The sequence below is a fragment of the Coenobita brevimanus genome, chromosome 72 (assembly GCF_032717465.1).
Source record: "Coenobita brevimanus isolate Jiangsu-jjx chromosome 72, ASM3271746v2, whole genome shotgun sequence".
Lineage (NCBI taxonomy): Eukaryota > Metazoa > Arthropoda > Malacostraca > Decapoda > Coenobitidae > Coenobita > Coenobita brevimanus.
The window spans coordinates 13,895,102-13,917,873 of NC_137025.1; the positions used below are offsets into that span (position 1 = coordinate 13,895,102).

General features: G+C 44.4%; 1 protein-coding gene across 2 annotated transcripts in view; it reads left to right on the forward strand.

The window, feature by feature from the left end:
• The first annotated feature begins 12,805 nt into the window (after positions 1-12,805).
• Positions 12,806-22,772, forward strand: part of LOC145407172 (uncharacterized) — a 239,258-nt gene continuing 229,291 nt past the window's right edge. For both annotated transcript variants that reach the window (XM_080278196.1, XM_080278200.1), the window contains exon 1: positions 12,806-13,025. In XM_080278196.1, coding sequence (XP_080134322.1) covers positions 13,006-13,025 — 20 coding nt within the window. In that variant the 5' untranslated portion in view covers positions 12,806-13,005. The remainder of the gene's footprint in view (positions 13,026-22,772) is intronic.

The window sequence follows — 22,772 nt, forward strand, 5'->3', positions numbered from 1 at the left end:
GAACACCTATTCTGCTAATTATAGGTAGTTGGCTTTCATCGGAGGGAACTGGACTACTCCTACAAGTTGAATAGCAAGTCGTGGTTGTGTGCAAAACAATGAATCTTAGTTATAAGGTAGGAAAGAGTCTCCTTAGTTACCAGTTAAATCGACCCACCAGAGTGACTACACAAAGCCATCAACGAGCTGAAAGGGGTTCAGCATCTGTATCAGGCTAGAACTAATGTGCTATAGTTATTTTAACCCGTTTCCTGGATTCTGACTGGTCTTAATACAGTTAATCACATCACGATAGATATACTTATTAGTTCTTTCGTACCGTTGTAGTTAGCATTCTGTATTATAATTCTTTGGTTACAAAATGGAAAAGAAAACACACCAACGTTGTCTCTTTGTTTCTTATCATGGACAGACTGTATTAGGGCTGGTTAGCCTAAGTACAAAGTTGAGCAAGCATCAGGAAGTGATATTTCGACTGTATTACCTAAGGAAACTTAAAGCCAAGCCAGGAACCTGGGAAAAGGTTTGTAGGAAATTGAGAAACACTGAGAAAGATGTTTAAGTGAATGAGATAGGGAAAAGTGCAGTAAGACTAAATACTGCTCGGCAACACTGTCCCGGAGTTCAAGGCTGACTGGTGTCCCTACTCTGCCTCCTGGCTAGTTATTTTAGTAGACGTCTTTGGCCATCTCTGCTGATCTGTTATGTCTTAGCTGCTCCATGTATGTCAATATCCACTGCAGAGCTTGTCATCCAGCATGTTGGCACCCAGGAGTCATTGTTCAGTGGCGTCAAGGACAGTTCCCAGTAGCTCTGGGGTGCCCCTGTAGTTTTTACTAACGTCAGCTGGAGTTTTGGAGTAATTGCTTTCACATGCTACCATGTTGACTGTCTCAGCTCATCTCAGGTTGATGCCAACCTCCCCTGTATGGTTTCCTGTTCGCTGTCTTGCAATCAGAGGCCATGTAACTTGTTTGAAGGTTCGCCTTTGCGATCCAAAGGCATAGTGTATGTATGAAGACTGAGGCACATAAGTCTGCATCATGTACAGTTGTCAGTGAACACGAAGGGTCTTGCATCATGACTTGTTGCTGTCTTGCCACTCTGTATTGCATGTGACGGGAACACTGGGAGTCAGGGGTCATAAAACACTTCTGGTCTAGAGATAACTGCTGTCGAAAGGCCTGGATAGAACCTGAATGCTGAAGGATTTAGTTACAGGAATAGTAGACCCTGCAACTACGAGAGGCAGTTCATAAGTCAGTCTTATGTGGACGGTGCTGAAGTGACAGTGTTCTGGGGCAGGAATGAATAAGATGGAGAAGGAGTGAGTCATGGAGCCAAACGGTAGTGAACTGGAGGAAAGGAGGGAAGATGAGAAGAGCGGGAAAAGGCAGTATAGAGGGCTTCCCATGAGGTGCTGGAAAAAGGCATCAGTCCAGCTTGTCTTTGTCACTGCTACTTTGTGTGTGTGACAAGGGTTTGATAGTGTCATACAGTACGTGCACCCCCCCTCCTCTCTCTCTCTCTCTCTCTCTCTCAGGGCAAGGAAGGCAATTTCGCACAACGCCATCCATCCACCCATCAATAACTCAGTCCTCCCTATACACCAAAAATATATCAATTCGTGTATTTTATATCCTGCCATCTACAACTTTCAGTTTGTATTATTTACATCATTTATTTGTGCGATTAAAAATTACTCTGTTTATCTATGCATTTTTATACCCAACGCATCTGTCCAGTTATTCATACCTCAGTCTATCCAGATATCCACCGATTTATGTCTGTCCTGTCTGTCTACCTGTCTCGCTTCTTATCTATCAGTCTGTCTGTATGTCTTTGTGTATCTGTTTGTGTACCTATTTCTATACTTGTATCGCCATTTATTTTCTGTATTCAACTTTTTTTCTGTTTATCCACCCGTCTGTCTATATCCATCCACCGTCATACACAATCAAACTGTCTATCCATACACATATACGAGTATCTGTCTGTCGCTCTTTATCTATCTGTCTGCCCATATGTTAGTATCTCCTCTCTATCTATCTACCTATGAAAAAAAAAAAAACAATTATAATGAAGGGATTAAACTGCCCCTGCCCCCCCCATGCTGCTCCCTCTTCTTGTTTTATTCTCTCTCTCTCTCGTTTCTCTCTCTCTCTCTCTCTCTCTCTCTCTCTCTCTCTCTCTCTCACACACACACACACACACACACACACACAACTTGTTTTTCTTGGTCTTCTTGATTGCTTTCTCTCTATCTCTCTCTCTCTCTCTCTCTCTCTCTCTCTCTCTCTCTCACACACACACACACACACACACAACTTGTTTTTCTTGGTCTTCTCTCTCTCTCTCTCTCTCTCTCTCTCTCTCTCACTCGTAGTTTCTCAATACGCCTTTGCTTGTTATTAATTCATTGTCTTTTTCAAAGTGCCTCTCTCTCTCTCTCTCTCTCTCTCTCTCTCTCTCTCTCTCTCTCTCTCTCTCTCTCATTATCTCATTATTGTTCCATTGTTATCGCAGTCTCCCTTTCTTCCTTTCTCTCTCTCTCTCTCTCTCTCTCTCTCTCTCTCTCTCCCCTTCCCTTCCTCGTCGTACCCCATTTCTCAATCTTCCTCACGTCTGCCTTGTGCGTTTCAGAGCAGCAGTTTCTTTCTCCTTACCCCTGACCTTCAACATCTTTCATTTCTCATCCTCAGAGCTGTTTTCTTAGCGTACCCTGGGTCTGCATTGTACTGAGGATGTCTTGGTAACAATATACTATTTTTTTTTTATTAGTAATGCTTCAATGTTATACTGTGCTGCGGATTTTATGATGACCTAGTGAATTGTTTGTGCTGCGTCCTAAATAACTGTTTACTGCCTAATTCACTAATGTGCTGTAGATTGAACAGTAATACAGTGAATTTCACAATAACACTACTGCAGATTTCTCAGTAGTAATGTCCTATGTATTTCACCTAGCTGTTTACTGCAGACTCTATCATATTATACTGATTTTCGGTTCTAATGATACTGTATATCCTTTTTTACAGTATACTGAAACCACTATCCAGTATACAGTGTTACTCTGAATGTTAGGTACCGTACATCATACTGTGGAGTTTAGTAGCAGTCATGTGCACTTTACGTTAACATGCTCCTCTGTTTTTTCATATCATTATGGTCTTCACCGTTACATTGAACTGCTAATTTCATGGCTAAATTATGCTGCGGAATTCATGGTAACACTGTACTACAGCATTCAGTGTACTACGCTCTTCACGGTAACCCTCTGCATATTCTCCATTCCTAGTTAACTGTCTCAGAATTTCGATATACGTCAGTCTTGAAGGAGATAGTGTCATTAGTGCGGCTTTCTCCTAAAAATTTCAGTGTGTGGAGAGGTGGAGAGAGAGCCAGCTTTGCGTGTGTGTGTGTACATATTATATATATATATATATGTGTGTGTGTGTGTGTGTGTGTGTGTACAGGTATATAGGCTATATGTAAAAAATATATACAAGTGTGTATATATATAATGTGTGTGTGTATGTGCGTGTGTGTGTATACAGGTATATATATGTAATAAATATATACAAGTGTATATATATATATATATATATATATATATATATATATATACTGTATATATGTGTGTATATATACTGTACAGTATATATACTGTATGTGTGGGTGTATACAGGTATATATATGTAATAAATATATACAAGTATATATAGATAGATAGATAGATACTGTATATATATAGATAGATAGATAGATAGATAGATAGATACTATATATATATAGATAGATAGATAGATAGATACTATATATATATAGATAGATAGATAGATAGATACTATATATATATATATATATATATATATATATATATATATATATATATATACACACACACACACACCGGCATGTAATGAGTCGTAGGCTGTGTGTATTTGTGTGAATGTGCTATAAACACCGGCATGTAATGAGACGTGGGTTGTGTGTAGCCTAATGTGCGTGAATACGTTTGTGTATGTGTGTAATGTTAGGCACGTAAGTTTTAGGCTACCGTATGTGAATGTGAAAATTATTAATGCTGTGTGAGGATGTGGGTATGTGTGAATGTGCAGATGCTTGTTATGTAAGCAGTTGTGTGTGTGTGTGTGTGAAGGGGAGGGGGCTACGTGAGCTTAATTTAAGGAGTCGGTCTCACATGGTGTTTCTAAGTCCCGCTCCAATCACAGGGCTATTCTTGGACGCTCTGGTCGCCTGCTTCCATAAATCCACAACCAAAAGTGTCTGGATACGCCACTTGTTTTGTTCATTATAGCCCAAGCCGGGGGGGGGGGGTGGAGAAAGGGGGGAGGTAGAGGTGGGTTGGTAGGAAAGGGGCAGCTGGGGTTGGTAGGTTGGTAGGTAGGTAGGTTGGTAGGGAAGCGTGGTAGTGTTCGATCCTACGGACTCCATCGATCCCAACACGAACTCCATCAGTAACCCTTCTCCCACTGTAGCTAATTTTCCTTTTGTTTAGATGGTTGTGTCTGCTTAAAGATACTACCATAGAGGAATTGCCTGCTAGTTGGATGTAGTATTCGATCCCACGCTAGCTCAGTTAACTTCTCTTTTCATCTAGCTCAACTTATTAATTTTCCTTTAACGTATCTGAATTGCCAAGCCTGCACTGGAATTGCATATGTAGGTTTGTAGGGAAACTCTGTGATTTCGATCCTACACAAACTTCATATTTTTTTCTTTACCTCGGTTCTCCTTTATTAATTTCCCAAGTTATGTCTGGAAAATACGAAGACGAAATCGCGTATAGGTTGGTTCGTAACGTAGCGTTGTGGTGTTCGATCCCATCCACTTGCAGCATTTGTTATTATCCTGTATGTACTTTAACACGCTTTCTTTGGCTTCCTTCGTTGTGTCTGTGTAAGGATAGGACTAAAGAGGAATCGCGTGCCATGGATGGAGGGCGTGAGGAGCCAGGCATAGTGTTGTCCCCTGCGAAGGATAGATCCCCTTTAAACTTCAGGAGGGAAACCGGCAACCCCCTCACGCCAAGCCTTGTCATAATGGTTGGAATTTCCCCAACACTTCGATCACGGTCTCTAATGATTCGTTCACACAGCTGGTCTCCCTTTTGGCGGATTTCTATGATTTAGGGAGGGTTTTTGAGGGTGCTTGTGCCTCCTAAGGTGCTTGCAGGATGGGCTTAGGGGTCTGTAGGGTTTGAATATTCTAGGAGATAATTCACGGGTGAGGTGGAAAAGGTGTAGCGTGGTGGAAGCGTGAACGATAACCGGCGTCTGTGCCAGGCCAAAAGTTGTGTAGGGTGAGGGAGGGAGAGCTAGGACTTAGGGAGCGAGGGAGGGAGAGAGAGGAAGAGAACGTCGGTGGGAGGGAGGGAGATGGAGATAGGGAGAGAAGATGGATGACGTGAAATTAGGAAAAAGGGGAGAGTAAAAGTAAGAGTAGAGACACTAATGTTAAAAATAGAGATAATGATAATAATTTGGTAACCAGCGTCCCGGCACGGCAGGTTGCCAGTGGCGACTGTTTCCCGGGGCTTGTTTACTGGCGGGCGAGGGGAGGCAGGCAGGCACGGGGCAGGCAAGTAAGCGGACCCGGTGAGACAGGCAGGAAGGAGGCAGGCAGGGAAGCAGGGACAGAGTAACTAGTGGGGGATAAGATGGTGGTTGATGAGAAGGATAACAGGGAGTTTATAGGAAGCAGGGAGAGGATTGGGAGGAAAGAAGGAGGTAGGAAGATAAGCACGGAAAGGCTAAGTGGGTGTTGGCAGGCCGGATAAAAAGGAAGGAGACAACCAAGAAAATTGACACGACAGACAGGAAAACAAGGACGAGGTGGTCAGGGAGAAGGCTAAGGTGGATGGTGGGGAGGAAGGAAAACAAAGAGAGGATAGGAAGAAAGGAGAAGGTAGGAAGGAAAATAAGAAGAGAGGAGACAGGAAAACGGAGAGAGTAGGAAGAGGGGCAAGGAGGGGATTGACAGGGCAAGAGGAGGGGATAGGTATCAGTAAGGATAAGGACAAGCAGGAGAGTGGAGCAGAGAGTTTACAGGAAAGCAGTTATATAAAGAATATGAAGGAGTCAGGGAGAAGGTAGGAAGGAAAGCAGGGTGGGAGTAGGCAACATGAAGGAGGCAGGGAGAGGATTGGTTGCAAATAGGGAGGGAGTAGGAAGCAGAATGGGGACTGGGAGAGGATTGGTTGGATACAGGATAGGAGGCAGGAAAGCAGAGAGATGTGGTGGGTAGGCAGCAGGCAGAGAGACAGGCAAGAGGGAGGTGAGGATGAGCAGGCAGGCATGGAGGATTAGGTAGGCAAAGGGGGGGGGCTGAGTAGACAGGCACAAAGACAGGCTTGGAGGGGAGAGGCAGGCAGGGAAAGAAGGAGAGGCAGAATAAGGGTGAGAAGGAGAGGCAGGATGAGGGTGAGAAGGAGAGGCAGGATGAGGGTGAGAAGGAGAGGCAGGATAAGAGTGAGAAGGAGAGGCAGGATGAGGGTGAGAAGGAGAGGCAGGATAAGGGTGAGAAGGAGAGGCAGGATAAGAGTGAGAAAGAGAGGCAGGATAAGGGTGAGAAGGAGAGGCAGGATAAGGGAGAGAAGTTGAGGCAGGGTTAGGTAGAGAGGAGGAACTGAGAGACAGGAAAGAAAGACAGTGGTGCTGGGAGAGGCAAAATAAGGTAGGAAGGCAGGAAAGTGAGGAAGGGAAAGGAGGAAGAGAAATGTTGGGTATGGCAGAGAGAGAGAGAGAGGGGGTAAGGCAAGATAAGGGAAGAGGGAAAGGCAGGCAGCAAGGGAAGAAGAGGCTCAATAAGGCAGGGTAAATGGCAGGGAGAGGCAGGGTAAGGCAGAATGCAAGATAAAGAAGGAAGAAGTAGGGTAAGTCAGGGTAAGGGGGGGAGAGGCAGGGTAAGACAAAGTAAGGGAGGGAGAGGCAGAGTAAGACAAGTGAGGGAGAGCAGGGTAAGGCAGGATAAGGGAGGGAGAGGCAGGGTGAGGCAAGATAAGGGAGGGAGTGGCAGGGTAAGGCAAGATGAGGGAGGGAGAGGCAGGGTAAGGCAAGATGAGGGAGGGAGAGGCAGGGTAAGGCAAGATAAGGGAGGGAGAAGCAGAGTAAGACAAGTGAGGGAGAGCAGGGTAAGGCAGGATAAGGGAGGGAGGGAGGTGAGTAGTGGCAGGGTAAGGCAGGATTGGAGGAGAGAGAGAAGGTTAAGGTGAAGGTTGGTCGAGGTGAGGCAGACAAGGGGTGAGGCAGACAGGGGGTGAGGCAGACAAGGGGTGAGGCAGACAGAGGGTTAGCAGAGATGAAACAGGAAAAGTTGAGGCAGAACGTGGGGAAGGCAGACAGTGGTGAGTCAGGCTTAGACAGACGGGGTGAAGCAGACATGGGTGAGGCAGACAGGTAGATAGCGGATGAGGCAGACAGGAAAAAGCAGATTGTGAGGCAGACAAGGGGTGAGGCAGATACAGGCTAAGATGAGGCAGACAGAAAAAGCCAGAAAGGAAACAGACAAACAGACAAACAAGGAGGGACGGAAGGGAGGAGGAGTGGCGGGAGGCAGGGAGGAAGGTTATTGGAGAGAGAGAGAGAGAGAGAGAGAATTTTGTGCAATGGATGGAACAGAGAGAGAGAGAGAGAATTTTGTGCAATGGAAGGGAGAGAGAGAGAGAGAGAGAGAGAGAGAGAGAACTTTGTGCAATGGAAGGAACAGAGAGAGAGAGAGAGAGAGAGAGGTCTAATAGGAATATAAAGGGAGAAAGGAGAGAGGTTGAGCAGAGAGGGAATGGGAAGAATACTGCAGGAGAGAGAGAGAGAGAGAGAGAGAGAGAGAGAGAGAGAGAGATGGAATGTAAAGGACAGACAGACAGTCAGACAAAATGGGAATGTAGAGAAGGACAAGGAAGGAGAGAGAGAGAGAGAGAATATAAAGTACAGAGACACAGTCAGATAGACGAAAGATAGACGAAATGGGAATGAGGGGAAGGACAAGGAGAGAGAGAGAGAGAGAGAGGAGGGTTATCAACATCACCACCCCCGCCTCCCTTTCTCCCTTCCCCCTCATCATCATCGTGTGTGTGTGTGTGTGTGTGTGTGTGTGTGTGTGTGTGTGTGTGTGTGTGTGTGTGTGTGTGTGCCAAGCTTGCCTTCCCTTCTTCCTTCAACATTCTCTCCTCTCCCTTCCATCATCTCTCTCTCTCTCTCTCTCTCTCTCTCTCTCTCTCTCTCTCTCTCTCTCTCGTCCTTCCAGCAAAGCCTCCCTCCCTTCCCTTCCCTCCCTCTCCTCCGACAAAGCCCATCCCTCCCTTCTCCCTTCGTCCCTCCCCACCCTTCACCATAGCAGCAGTTTCCTCCCTAACTCTCTTCCCTCCATCCCTTCATCTCCTCTCCCCTCCAGCAGAGCCAAACGCTTTTCCCTCCCCCCCCTCTTCTTTCCTCTCTCCTCCTCCCTTCCTCCCTCCTCTCCATCAGAGCCTCCCTTTTCCCTCCTTTCCTCCCTCCCTCCACTATAACCCCCTCATCCCCTCCATCAGAGCCTCCATCAGAGCATCCTCCCTTCCCTTCCTCCGTCTCTCCAATCTCCATCATAGCCTCCTCCCCTCTCCCCCCCCCTCCCAATAAAATGTGTAATATCCAACTGATGCAATAGTAATAGTAACTTCTTCAATACGAGGACTTTTTTTTTTCTTATTCCTACTGCCTTTTGATTTCATTCAGCTCACTGGAAATGGAAAGGTTAAGGTATATTAGTAAAACTGTCACATTATCAGAGCTCATTCGTGTCCTTTCCAAAGCACTTCTTCGTGACAAACACCATACAGTATTCCAGTGTTACTACGCTCTTGTTACAGCCCAACGTTCAGCACGGAGAGACGCCAACTTCACACCTACGGTACTTAGCGTGAACATGGTTATAGACAGCCAAGAGTGAAAGACAAAGTTGAGTCAAGGTAGCATCTTAACCAATGGGAATAATTGAAGAAAGAAAAAGAAAAAAGTAAGAAAATGAAGCCCGACAAATCTTGAACGCTGCGTCAGAAATAAGCAAGTACTGTCGAAACTGGAGGCCCCACCCACTGTGGATTGTTTTTGCTGGCCTCTAAATACTGTCCGCAACTGTGCACCTCTTCCTTAGCTCTTCCTCTTGTGTATTACTCCCTAACCTTTTCAGAACGATTGCCTTTATTATTATTATTATTACCTCTAGAAGACTATAGTTTTTGAGAGCAGCCCTGATAGTGAAGGGGTTGGTGGAGAATACATCTAACCCTTCCAGTTATAAAAATTTCTTCTTAAAAAGAAAAAAAAATCTGCAGATAGTATGAATGAAATAATTAAGACGTCAGTGTACTGAAAGGGTTAATATTCTCTTATCTTTGTTTAAGTTTTTCAAGCATCGATGTAACACGCATAAACGTAATATGAGAATATTAAGTTGCTCTCTGAAGCACACTACCGGTATATTGGTTGGGGAAAGACGCTACAAACCTTTTAAGTAGTAGAATATGACTTAATGGGAAGAGACTAGCAATGTAACGGAGGTAGCTGAAATCCTTAATACTTTCTTTCCATTTGTGTGTGTGTATATATCTATCTATCTATCTATATCTATCTATCTATCTATATATATAAAATTTCTCGTTCCATTACAATTTTTGTTTATTCCATGCAATCAGTAGAGTTTATATAATAAGACACCGAAACGAAATAAAATATTGTAACACAGCGTTTTAAAAGAAAGTAAATATTAAGTCACTTTAGCCCAGCTTCTGCAGTTCAATAAAATGTTGATGCCTCACAACTTAATGTGTGTTCTTTGAAGACAAAAACCATTATTAGAGACAAAATACTTTGACACCCAGAAATATATGATGCCATTATTATTTACAAACATTGATTCAGTAACGAACACAATAGCCATCTCCAACACGTTTCCTAGGATATTATGTGTACAGTATGCATAATAAGTCTAAGATCGTCGGTGTCATAGCTTTTACGAAGGCAGTTAACCAGTCTCATGTAAAGGTCCTGTTGAGAACTAAAGATCTGCATAAGGTCAGTAGCATGGCAGTGACCCCTTGGTGGAGCGATAACTGAATTTGGGTCATCGGCTTAAACAGAAATTGAGGCATTCCACATTTGTGCGATCGGCGTACAGCACAAGCGGATTCCACAATATGTTGCCATTGTGATATGGGGTGAGATTGTTAAGCATAACAACACAGGAAGAGTGGTGTTGTAGTAAATAATCATATCATTTGTATCTGAGAACGATTGTGAAGAACCTTAAGTTTGACATATTTTCCCAGTAATTTTGGTATTTAAAGCTGGCATAAATGCGGTGTCCCGCAAATGTGGATTCCACAGTTTGTTAAGCATCCAGATTTAGTGTTGACAAAAACTCTGAATGTAGTGAACATATTTTTGCGGAGGTTAAGATGTGTTGATAATCATTAAAGTGGGCTGTAATATAGCAAATTCATATACATTATTATGCAGTGCTAAATATTGGAAGTAAAATGGAAACATAAACTTCACAGTGAATATTAAAAGCAGGATATCTACTGGCAAAAGTTTTAATAATAACAAATGACTTACAAGTCAATTGACAAAGGCATAAATATATATATATATATATATATATATATATATATATTGGTGGCTCACAGGCAAAGTATTCAAAATCATATAAAAAAATATTCCCACATCATACAGTACCTTGGTTCATACATCCAAGTTAAAATATTGTGTTCAATTTTTGTCATTATTTTCAGTTGAGAGGGTTTCGTGAAGGATGTCATACAATATACCGGTACCTTACCTACTTTGAGAAACAAAACCTTAAAAATAATAAAACGAACTAAATCCGATTTCCTTAACGAAATACAGATGATGAAAGAATCTGTTTGCAGTACACATACATTTCATAGGACTCGATAATATGACGCAAATAGTAGCTACTTGACAACAGACCAGTCAAAGCATACAAATGATAATAGCTTCAAATCAAGTTTTTCAAAATCCCGTCAAATGAACAGATAGCTGCAACAGAAAAGTATACCCGGTGAGTGAACTGAAAGCATTTTGGACAAATTATCTGCGTTCAATTCGACGTCTTAAACATGTTCGCGAAAAAAAAAAGTTATTCTTTATTCTGCTGCAAATGAAGGAGGACAAGAACTGTACAATAACAATATGGTTATTACTTTACTTGGCAGGTTATTATGAATTAGAATATGATAATAGAATATATTTCCAGTAACTCCGACTTAACATTTCATACTTCAAAATGATCCTTCTACCGTTTTGCTGTTGGCTTCATCTAGGCTGGGGGACCTTGTTTACTCACATCAGAGCTCCCCTCCCTCCTTTTCATCCACCAGAGCCACCTCATCCATCCACTAGACCCCTCCCTCCCTCCCTCCAACAGTGTCTCCTCCATACCTTCCTCGTCTCCAGCAGAGTCCTATCCTCCTCCGTCCCTCCCTTCCTTCCAGCAGAGACTCGCTCCCTCTCCTTTTCCCCTTCAGCAGAGCCTCTCCCTCCCTTCAGAGCTTCCCCTTTTTTCCCTCCCTTCCCTCCAGCATTCTGTCTCTCCCTCCCTCCCTGCCCTCCAGCAGTCTTTCTCTCCCTCCCCTCCAGCAGAGCCTCTCCCTTCCTATCCTCCATCAGAGCCTGCTCTTCCCTTCCTCCCTCCCTCCATCCCCTCCAAAAGAGCCTCTCCTTCCCTCCCTCCCACCCTCCCTTTCCACCCGACCCAGTGCCCGACTCCCCTCCTCTTTCCTGCTTCTCCCTCTCTCCCCTTTTTCTCTCCCTCCCTCCCTCCCTTCTCCTCTCTCACTCAACTTTTTCCATCTCTTTTCTTTCCTCCTTTCTTTCATTCTCTCCCTTCTCCTCTCCTTCTCTTCTCCTCCCTTCTTTCCATATCTTCTCCCCTCTCACATTTCTTTCCTCCCCTCTTTTCTTCTCTCTCCCTTACCTCCCATCTTCTTCTTCATCTTCTTCTTCTCGCCTCTCTCTCTCTCTCTCTCTCTCTCTCTCTCTCTCTCTCTCTCTCTCTCTCTCTCTCTCTCGTGCTGCACCCTCCCTTACCCCCTGGAGTTAGACACCTCCCTACCTCCCTTCCCTACACTCCCTTTTCTCTCCTTCCCTTCCCCTTCTCTCTCTCTCTCTACTTTTTTCAATGCCCTTTTCCCCTTCCTTTTTTTCTCTCTCTCATCCACCACCCTTACCCCCCTAACCACTATCCCTCCCTGTCCCTTCCTTCTGCCAAAGCACTCCTCCACTTTACCCTCCCTTCTCCTCCAGTCTCCTACCCTCACTTCCCCTCCCTTCCCCCTTTCCTCCCTCCCTCCTATCAACACACTCCTCCACCCTTCCCTCCCTTCTCCCCAGTCTCCTACCTTCGCCCCTCCCCTCCTCCTCCCCCTACCCATCCATACCCTTACCCAGAGCCCTCCCCACCATCTCCCCCATCTCACCCCTTCCTCTCTCCCTCTTCTCCAGCTCTCCTCCACCTACCCGTCCGTACCCCTACCAGACCCCTTCCCACCGCCCCTGTTCCCACCCTGTCCCCCCTCCCCGTACCCCCCCAGGCAGTGCGGGCAGCGACGGCGCGGTGCACACAACTACACCGTCTCACACTCGGAGCGGTCGTTACAGCCGGGGAATGGTCGTTAGCGGTGGTCCCCGAGTGTGAGCCTGTCGTACCGGACTTACCTTGCCACACTCACCCCCCCTGTCATCTTACCTTGCCACGCTGACCCCCGCCCCCTTGTCGAGTTACCTTGACCCCCTGTCGCGGTCTAAACAGCGACAGCTCTTAAAAGTGACGAGGCAGTTTGGCATCTGTGGTTGTGGTGGTTAGTGTGCTTGTGCCAGTGATTGTTCAAAGTGCAGGAGTGAGGTGTTACAAAAGTGGTGTAGGTGGTGGTGTTGAAGTGGTGACTCCATAAGTGTCCACGTTCACTACGGCAGACCCACCAGGATGGATCCCATGTACTACTGGTAAGTACCCAAAACTTTGTCATTTCTTCTTCAGTACTACTCGTATCTTAGCCACTCTGCCGGGTATATTCCCAGCCCGTCCTCAAGCTTTCTTCCTACATTAACCGCTTTCTGCCTGTCATCTGTCATCGCTGGACTTTGTATTCATGAGTGGTAAAAAAGCGATCCAACTTTAAAAACCCACATTCCACTTAATCCATGAATAAACTTTGAGTAATAGAATAGCCTTCAGAATTAGCTTATAGTTCTAAATATTTCTTTCGTACATTATGAATAAAATATAAAATATACTGTTTCAGACTTGCAGAATGATATTTCCTTCGGCTCTCTCGCCCAACACTGACATTCCTATTCCTTGCACCTAATAAGGCAAGCGTGAAATAATATCGCCAAATTTTTTTGAGTTCGTGAAATAAAAAGTGGTACCGAAAAAGTTTCCAGTCATCTGCTCAACAGTTGTAGAAGCACTTATAAAATTTCCTCTGCTTCTCTCTCCCACTCTGACATTCCAAATCCCTCCAGTTTCCGACACTCTAGGTTTGGATGTTTTATTTAAAGTTTTGAGAGTTCATTTTAAAAAGTTTTCAAGCCATGCGTTCGGTAGCAGTTGAGGCATTTAAACATTTCCTCCGATCTTCTCTTTCTCTCAATCCACACTGACATTCCAAGCCCTTCCTGTTTCCGACACCCTGAATAACGCAACAACGCCCCCACCAGCTCCCAGCCCCGCCAGTGTCGCAAGCCGGACCTCGGGGCTGCGACTGCGGCTTTCAGTGCATGTGTCTCGCCCGCTCATCACTGAATCAAATTGTAATAGGAGAGAAAAAGTTTGAATCGTGGCGCGTCGCGAGTCTTCGGTCGGTCGGGCGGGTGAGAGAGGTGGGAGTAGGGGAAAAAAGAAAAAAAAAGTTCATGGGGGAATTATTTGACCTTTTCCTGAAATTATATAATGATGTTCGTTGGAAAAATAGCACGGGCTTCATTTTTGGTTTTGGATGAAAGTGGAGGGAATTGCATTAATTTAAGTTTATTTAGTGAGGGGAAGGGAGGAGGGGGAGAAGGGACGATAGGGCAGCAGGAGAGGTGGAGTTGGCGCATGCGTAGTGGTGGCCGCGCATATAGATTACCTTGCAACTCCCCTCCCCTGCTCCCTCCCTCCCTCCCATCGCCTCTCCCTCTCTCTCTCTCTCTCTCTCTCTCCGCCTCTCCTCGCATCCCGCCCCTCCTCCTCCTCCCGGTTTCTCATACCATCCCTCCCTTCCTCCTTTCCTCCCCAGCCCTGCACACCTTACCTCTCTCCCTGCCTGTCTCCTATCCCAAGTAGTGGCAAACTTAGCTTCGCACTATCACGGCTCTTACCCTGCATTATTAAACCTTTTTCAGGCAAGTTTTGCGCCTCTTCGCCCCAACGAGAGACAGACAGGGGTTCAGATTCACTGTTGCGAGGTTCAATGCCGTCCCGCCTAAGTTCTCGCTGACTCACGATGGGGATTTTTTGAACAGCGTATAAAATAAACATTACTGGTCCTTCTCTCTCAGGTACACCAGTCGTCATACCATAGGTCGTATTCTAGGCAGTAACATGTAGGAGGCTTCGTGGCACCTTTTTCCAAGCGATTTATTTTCACTACTATTTCAGCTTCCATTCTGTATGCTATTTATATCGTTTTATCACACTGAGGGTTTTATTTTAGGTGACAAGAGGCTTCGTAGCATCTCTTATTTTGCGATTTGTTCTGCATGTCACAACCCAGGATCTCTTGTATGTAACTGATGCAAACCATGTTGATTTTAAAACGAAATGAATACCATGCAAGAGAAAGTCAGGTTCAAATGAGAATAACTTGGTAAGGAAAATGTGCAACGAAGCTTCTTGTGCCATCTAAAACACTGACAGTTAGGATCAGGAACAAACGAGGAGATAATGGGTTGTAATGAGAAAGATAACTTGCTAAGGAAGATGGGTTACGAAATCTCCAGAGCAACTAAGAACACAACCCGAACGATGAGAAGCGGATGGTCACCTTGCAGTGTGTGTGTGTGTGTGTGTGTGTGTGTGTGTGTGTTGGTAGAGCTGGATCGTTCGTTGGGGAAAATATATTAGCACTGCACTCCCTACCTCCATTCTCTCTCTCTCTCTCTCTCTCTCAGAGCATCACTTCCAGGATATTACCACCGTAGGGCATAACCCCTGTAGGACATTACCGGTTAGACACATCCACAGGTCATTACGTTTTGGACATAATTATCTCTAGGACAATTTTTAGGACAATTACCTCTGTAGGACAACTTTTAGGACATCATTATCTTTACAGCACATTACCGCTATTTAAAACTACCTCTGAAAGACACTACTTCTATAGGACATTAGCTGTAGGACATCACCCCTTAGGACATCGTGGTTCATTGACTCTGTAGGACATTAGGCTTACTGCTATACGGCGTAAGGCTTACCTATGTAGTGTATTAGGCCTACACCTCTGGCACATCACCTCGCTGGGACATCACCTCTAGGACATCCCCTTTCTCAAGTATACCTGTGTGTGACATTGTGGATATTCAGCTTAATTTTTTAGCAAATTACGTAAGTAGGACGGAATACCATCACCAGGACATTACCTTCAGGTTTGGATATTACCTCTCGGACATTACATTGGGACATTATATCTTTAGGACAGTACCTCTGTGGCACAGTAAATCCCTCTCCGTCGGGAACTGGGCCTACCAATGTCGGACATCAGCTGTATAGGACATGGCCTTATCTCTGTAGGATTTAAATCAGAGCAGGACATCCCTAAAAAAATTACCTTTGGGACCATCTCATTACGGCATCCCTTCTAGGATATTGTACTTACATTAAGCTGCAGGACTTAGAGGCCTTCTTTAGTCTGCTTTCATCTGAGGGAACTGGCCCACTCACAGCCTCTACTAAGTTGCGTTTGCGTGACATTTAATGAGCTTGAGTTATGAGGTAGAAATGAGTCTCCTTGGTCAGATGTCAAACTTATCCTCCCGTCTGACTATACCTGGCCGTCAACTGAATGCAAAGGGTGTTACGAGCCTTTGCCAAATGAAAATAAACCGACTATAGGACAGTTTACCAGGACCCTCATCACCGAAGACTCAGCCAATTCTTCCAGTAAAGAGGCCAACATAGCAGTGAAATATTATTCGCTCGTATTTCTCAGGCTATTTTTCACTCTGGTTTTTGAAGTGTTTGGTAGTTGTAAGGATAAACAACGCAACTCACGACCGTATTCTAGATGGCATAGGATAACTTCGTAGCTCCCTTTCCTTGGCGATTTATTTTGCACATTACACGTTAACATTATATTGCTTGTTATTTATCTCGTTTTATTATCGACATAGTTTGGATTAGCAACAAACAAGAGGATATTGAGGTGTAAAGTGATAAATAAATCGCTTAGGACGAGGCATTACGAAATCAGCACAGCCACTTAGAATACAACTGCAGATCATGACCCGTTCACAAGAAATTGCTCATAAAATTCGAACGCTTAGGCACTTTAATCAGGCCAGGGTAGAATCATGTTTTTGTGAGCGAGGGTAAGCGAGGCAAAAAGGTTAGGTTAAATTGCGGCCGTGTTGGAAGAGGTGTGTGTGTGTGTGTGTGTGTGTGTGTGTGTGTGTGTTTTAATCTTGTTGCTCCTTTCACGCGCGTGCTTGTTCCGGCTAACACCAGACGATTTTATTTAGCTGTGAGCGAGTCGTATGAACCTAGAAATACAACCTAATACCCGGATGCTGGTGTGTGTGTGTGTGTGTGTGTGTGTGTGTGTGTGTGTGTGTGTGTGTGTGTGTGTGTGTGTGTGTGTGTGTGTGTTAACCCTTGCATGCCCGCACCTCCTCTCTGATTGTATTCCAGCTAATGCCAGACGATGTCGGAAATAAAGGGTTATGCCAAATTAGGGTCACATTGGAAAAGATTGTGTTAAAAAATAAGAATTAGCCGGATCACCTAATGCCCTGATGCTTAAGGAATGTAATGGGTTTTTAATGAACCGGAATGTTTTATTTTTTTACTTTTTTATTTTTTTCCTGATTTGTATTACTGATTGAGAGCTTTAACTATGGAAGACGTGCTGGCTTTCGTCTCTTTTCCACGAGAGGCCCTTCCCTTGTTGGATAAAACTGCATAGTGGTATAATCCAAGCAACAGAGTCGTCTGCGGTAACAAGAACTAATTGAGCTCCGTGGCGGTTTGTGTTAGTGGAGGTCAGGTTCTCTTGACCTTGATGGAGGCAATGTGGTTTCTTTAGTGGGTCATCAGCATCAGACTACAAGCCATCTGCTGGGTTTAGGAGTCAGTCTACCTCCTTCTTGCTGTAACGTTTCTTTATATGGCATGTCAACTTCTTCACTGTCATGCCTATCGTATGTTTATTTCTTGCTACTGAAAACTTTTTCTTTTATATTTTTCTTGGTTAGGAAGGTATTCTGCATTAACATTTCCCTTTAGTAAAATCGTTTGGTGATGGGAAGTGTTTAAGAAAGGCATCGTTGTGCTGACTGGCACATCACAGCACAGGCTAATGGAAACTATTTTCTTTTTCATTCTTTTTCGTTTCTTTTCTTTTGTGTTCTTTTCTTTTTCCCCATCATTGAGAGAGATCATCCCTGAGCTGGGCAACGTACCAGTATGGATCAAGGAACTAAGACGTCGTGGCATCTGAAGGGTTAACCGAGACTTTCTATAACCCTCACCACCAGAGGTACGCCTGAGCTGAATTAATGCACTTGATGGCAGCATGGGGATAATATTAAAGACGTTATCGCACGCGGGATGTTAAAGCGACTAAAAATAATAAAGATAACAACAACAACAACAACGATAATAATAATAATAATAATAATAATAATTATAATCTTAATTCCCTTCTATACAATGAACTTTTTATTTTATACCTTCTACGGACAGACGGTTTTATTTAATCTTATGGAGATCTTTCTTCGTGCAGGGATAAGAAGTTCTCTCTCTCTCTCTCTCTCTCTCTCTCTCTCTCTCTCTCACAAACATTACACAGTTTTATCCTTACCAGCACCACACGATTTTATTCAGCGAAGGGGAAGGCCTCTCGTTATGAAGAAGTTAATCTAGTAATCCGCCTCCTAGTATATGGATATAGTCATCGATAAGTTAAGGCATAGGTAGGACAGATATAAGACGGAAGTGGTAAGGCAGAGGACAGTGGCAGTAGGCAAAAGTGTGGTGTAGGTTTGAGTATTTGATGATTAAAGATTGGCGTTTATCTGTGCACAACCACCATAGAAAGTCAGCCTCGGTAAGCATCCTCGAAACGTGAGACCAGTACCATACCGACCGAGCCGCCAAGTCGCCCATGCACCCTCTAGTATAACCCGGCGCCCCCCTGCGTCCTTGGCCTTTGACTCCTACCCCCACCCCCACCCCCGGCCAGACATCACCCCCCCCCCTCCTGTTCCCGCCACCCATCCAGGCCAGAACTCGTACTGAAATGGCGCCAAGTTTCTTCCAGGTCTTCCAGGTCTCGCGTCACTCGGTTAGTCGGTCACTCTGTCTCACTCACTGGCCGAGAGAGAGAGAGAGAGAGAGAGAGAGCGAGAGAGAGAGAGAGAGAGAGTTACACACGAACTGCAGTACAGAAAGAGAGTGGGAGGTAGGAAGAGAGGGGGTGTCATTCATTACAGTGGAGAAGGAAGGAGAGAGGGGAGGGGGGAGGTTACTGAGCACGAAGGGTACAAAACGGTTCCAGGGCTGAAGGGTAGTGTTATAGCAGGTTAGGGAGTTCTTCAGCACCTTCTTTCCTGCTGCTTCCTCTTCGTCTTCATCCTCTTTCCTCTTTTCTTCATCTTCTGCTGCTGCTTCCTCTTCTTCTTCATCTTCTTTCTTCTTTTCTTCTTCAGCTGCTGCTTCCTCCTCCTCTTCTTCTTCATCTTACTTCTTTTCTTCTGCTGCTGTTGCTTCCTCTCCATCTTCTTTCCTCTTTTCTTCATCTTCTGCTGCTGCTTCCTCTTCTTCTTCATCTTCTTTTCTTCTTCAGCTGCTGCTTCCTCCTCTGCTTCTTCATCTTCTTTCTTCTTTTCATCATCTTCTGTTGCTGCTTCCTCATCATCTTCCTTCTTTTCTTCTTTCTTTTTTCCTCCTCCTGCTCCTCCTCACCAATTTATTTCCGCTAATGGTGTGCCTGTATCATGTAATATCTAAGTAATCAATGCAGTAACCAAAAAGACAAGAATAAAACACAATTTAAAATTACCCCCGACACTCGGATGACGTTATTTTAATTCTTTATTATTAGTATTATTGCTGACTCCAAACGATTATATTCACATTAGGAGAGCACTTCAGGACTGTAGGTGCTGATGAAGGAGTTGATGGAGTTAATGGAAAAATTGATGTTGAAGGTGATGATGGAGTTAATGAAATTGATGAAGGAGTTATGTCAAGGAGTTGATAGAGGAGTTCATGATGGAGTGGATGATGGAATTGATGGCAGAGTTGATGATGATGGAGTTGAAGTTGATGAGGGAATTGATGATGGAGTTGGTGGAATTGTTGATTTGATGGGGGAGTTGATGATGGAGTTGAAGTTGATGAAGGAATTGATGATGGAGTTGATGGAGGAGTTGATGATGGAGTTGAAGTTGATGATGGGGTGGGTGGAATTGATGATTGAATTGATGAAGGAGTTGGAAATAGCAGGAATTTGAATAGATACTACGTCCTCTGGCTGTAGGGGTTAATATCATCCTGTATGTGTGAGGTGGAAGGACGGAATGGAGAGACGAGAGAAGGGGGTCCGGGTTGGAGGGAGGGCAGTCAAATTGTAGAGGATAGGGCGACGTGGAGGCGATTTGTTTGTGGCCACACCTTATGATGATAAGGCGTCCGGCAGTAAGTAAATAGCCTAGATGGTTGGGTAGATGAGAGAGAGAGAGAGAGAGAGAGAGGTACACACACACACACACACACACACACACACACACACACACACACACACACACACACACACACACACACACACACGGCGCTCTGGCACAGGGTCAAGCGTGGTGCGAAGGAGTAGGGGTCATGCATCGGTCATTTGGTCGGTCAGTTAATTGTCTAGCCAGTCAGTAATTCAGTACAGTTTGCCAGTCAGTCAGTATGGTCGCTCAGTATAGTCAGTTAGGCCAGTCCACTTAGTCGGTCAGTAGAGTCGCTCGGTATATTCAGTCACTGTCAGTCCATACAGTCAGTGTAATCATTCAGTCTAGTCAATTGGCAGGTCAGTCCTTAGTCAGTCAGTTTCCCCGCCCATGATAGGATTAACATCAGTAATTGGCCACACACACACACACACACACACACACACACACACACACACACACACACACACACACACACACACACACACGGTGGAGGTCAGTGTGAAATATGGCGGCAGGGAGTATGTATCTCTCAAGCACACTTCCATTTGACACCATCCAATTTTCTTGGGGTTTAGAGACTACGTAATGCGTCCTCCTCGGCGATTTATTTTGCACATCATATCTTAATACCTTGCAGTATGTTATCGAGGTAAACTGTGCCAATAATAGTAAAGTAAAATAGTAGCAGTAGTTGTAGTAATAACAATAATAATAATAAAGATAATAATAATGATAATAATAATGAAAATACGGTAATAAAGACGTACAAGAGAACAATAAAGTGAAATATACAGACTAAATCGATAAGGATAAGGTGTTAAGAGCCCTTGTTAACGAGACTGTTGCTGTAAATACAACGTTGGCTGGCTGTATGAAGCATGACAGGAGGAAGTGTATAAATACCTCCTACGCACACCACCTTACAACACCACCCTGCTTAGGCCACGTTTTACCCTTGACGTAAGAATTAGTAACACCTCTTCCTTAGCGATTTATTTTGTATATTACACAATTATAGTTGCACCCTTTTTTTTAGCCGAAACACTGTATTTATAAGTTACCAAATATTAAAATACTGTATGTGCAAAGTAAATGTTAGAGGAGGAAATGGTAAGAAGTTTTTTGAAGCCAGCGAAAATACGACTCAAGGTGGCATGGGAGGCTTCGTAGCGCCTATTCTTAAGCAATTTATTTGCATGCTACCCATTAATATTCCCTTGTACGTCTTTTGTATGTTATTAATGTCGACATAGTTTGCATCAGTAACATACAAGAGGATACTGATGTGTAATGTGCAGAATAAGTCATTAAGGCAATAGCGTAACCAAATCACCAACTACACTTTATCATTGAAATTGCGGCTGGAAGGAATAACTGGCATTTGCAAGTCGTTCTGACACCTCGATGGTAATGTACGAGTTGTAAATGGCCGGGTGCAGAGTCGGGGGAGGGGAGGGGAGGAGAGGTGTTGGTGGGAAAGCTACACTGAAATACAAACTGGTCATCGCCACCTGGATGGGACTGGGTGTAACTGTGTAGTGGTTGAAGGAGACGAGTTGGGCTGAGAGTCATGTCCAAGAGATGAATGATTTATTTTTATTTACCCTTATAAATGTAGGAACTTTTCTATATTTACCCTTATATTTGTAGGATAAACTGTTCTCTCCTCCTGACGTCCTGTAAGACCAAACCAGATTAACCTACCTTGTTTTGTAATTACCTCATCAGAATATATTTTTTTTCCGGCACTGACTTCCTAATTATCATGCGCACTGGAAAAAAAAAAGTAGCTGGACTTCTTAATAAACTAGTAAGGGCGGCAATTTAGGCGATTTAGTTAATTGGGCAATTACTGCAGCAACATAACAAGCTCGTAACTTTAATAGGCTCCAGTTACGCTGTTTGTTACGATACCGCTCCACCCCCATCCTCCGCTTCCCTCTAGGGTTTAGTGCTAATTCCTTCACTGCGGTAATTTATTGTCTTTATTATATTCTAACTTAACCTAATGTAACCTTACTTAAACTAGCTTAACTAAACCTAACTTGGCCAAACCTAACCTAACCTAACTTGCCCAAACCTAATCTCATCTAACCAACCCTAACCCAACTCAACCTAGCCCAGTCCAACCCAACTCGACTCAGCCCAACTCATCTCATATCAGCCCAGCCAGGGCCAGCCCACCCCACCCCACCCCACCCCACCCCACCCCACCCCACCCCACCCCAACCCATCCCATCCCATCCCATCCCATCCCATCCCATCCCATCCCAACCTACCTCACTCCACCCCAACACACTGCTTCCCCTCATATTTTTTTTCTTTTTACCCTTCACCTGACAGAGTCAGAGGAGGGTGTTGTTATCACTGGGATCAATGGCTGTCCGTCTGCAGAGTTGGACGGCAGCGCGGCTGGCCGGACGTAGAAATGTCGTTTCCGGGCCAGAACTCAGAAAGTATTCACTCTAGTCATAAAATTTCACTTAGTTATGTGTCTTATAGTGAACTGGTGCCTTTGATAGGTAGAATTGTCTTTTTTTTTTTTTTTTTAATAATGAAAAAGTAAAAAAATAAATCCAGAAATTTCATTGCGGCCTGCGCAAGGAATCTGAAGAGTCCAGGTCGTGTCATCAAGGCGTTCTCCTTACACCCACCTTTTAAAGAAAAGATTAGGGTGGGTGAGGCCGTTCTGTGCTTGGTAAGGTGTGCAGGGAGGTGGGGGGGGTATGTGCTTGGTCAGGTGGAGGGTTGCAGTAGCGTACTGTTGCCTGTGTTATATTCTTGCCACAACCAGACGATTCTATTCAGCTTAGAGGAGACATCCTGTAGTGAAGA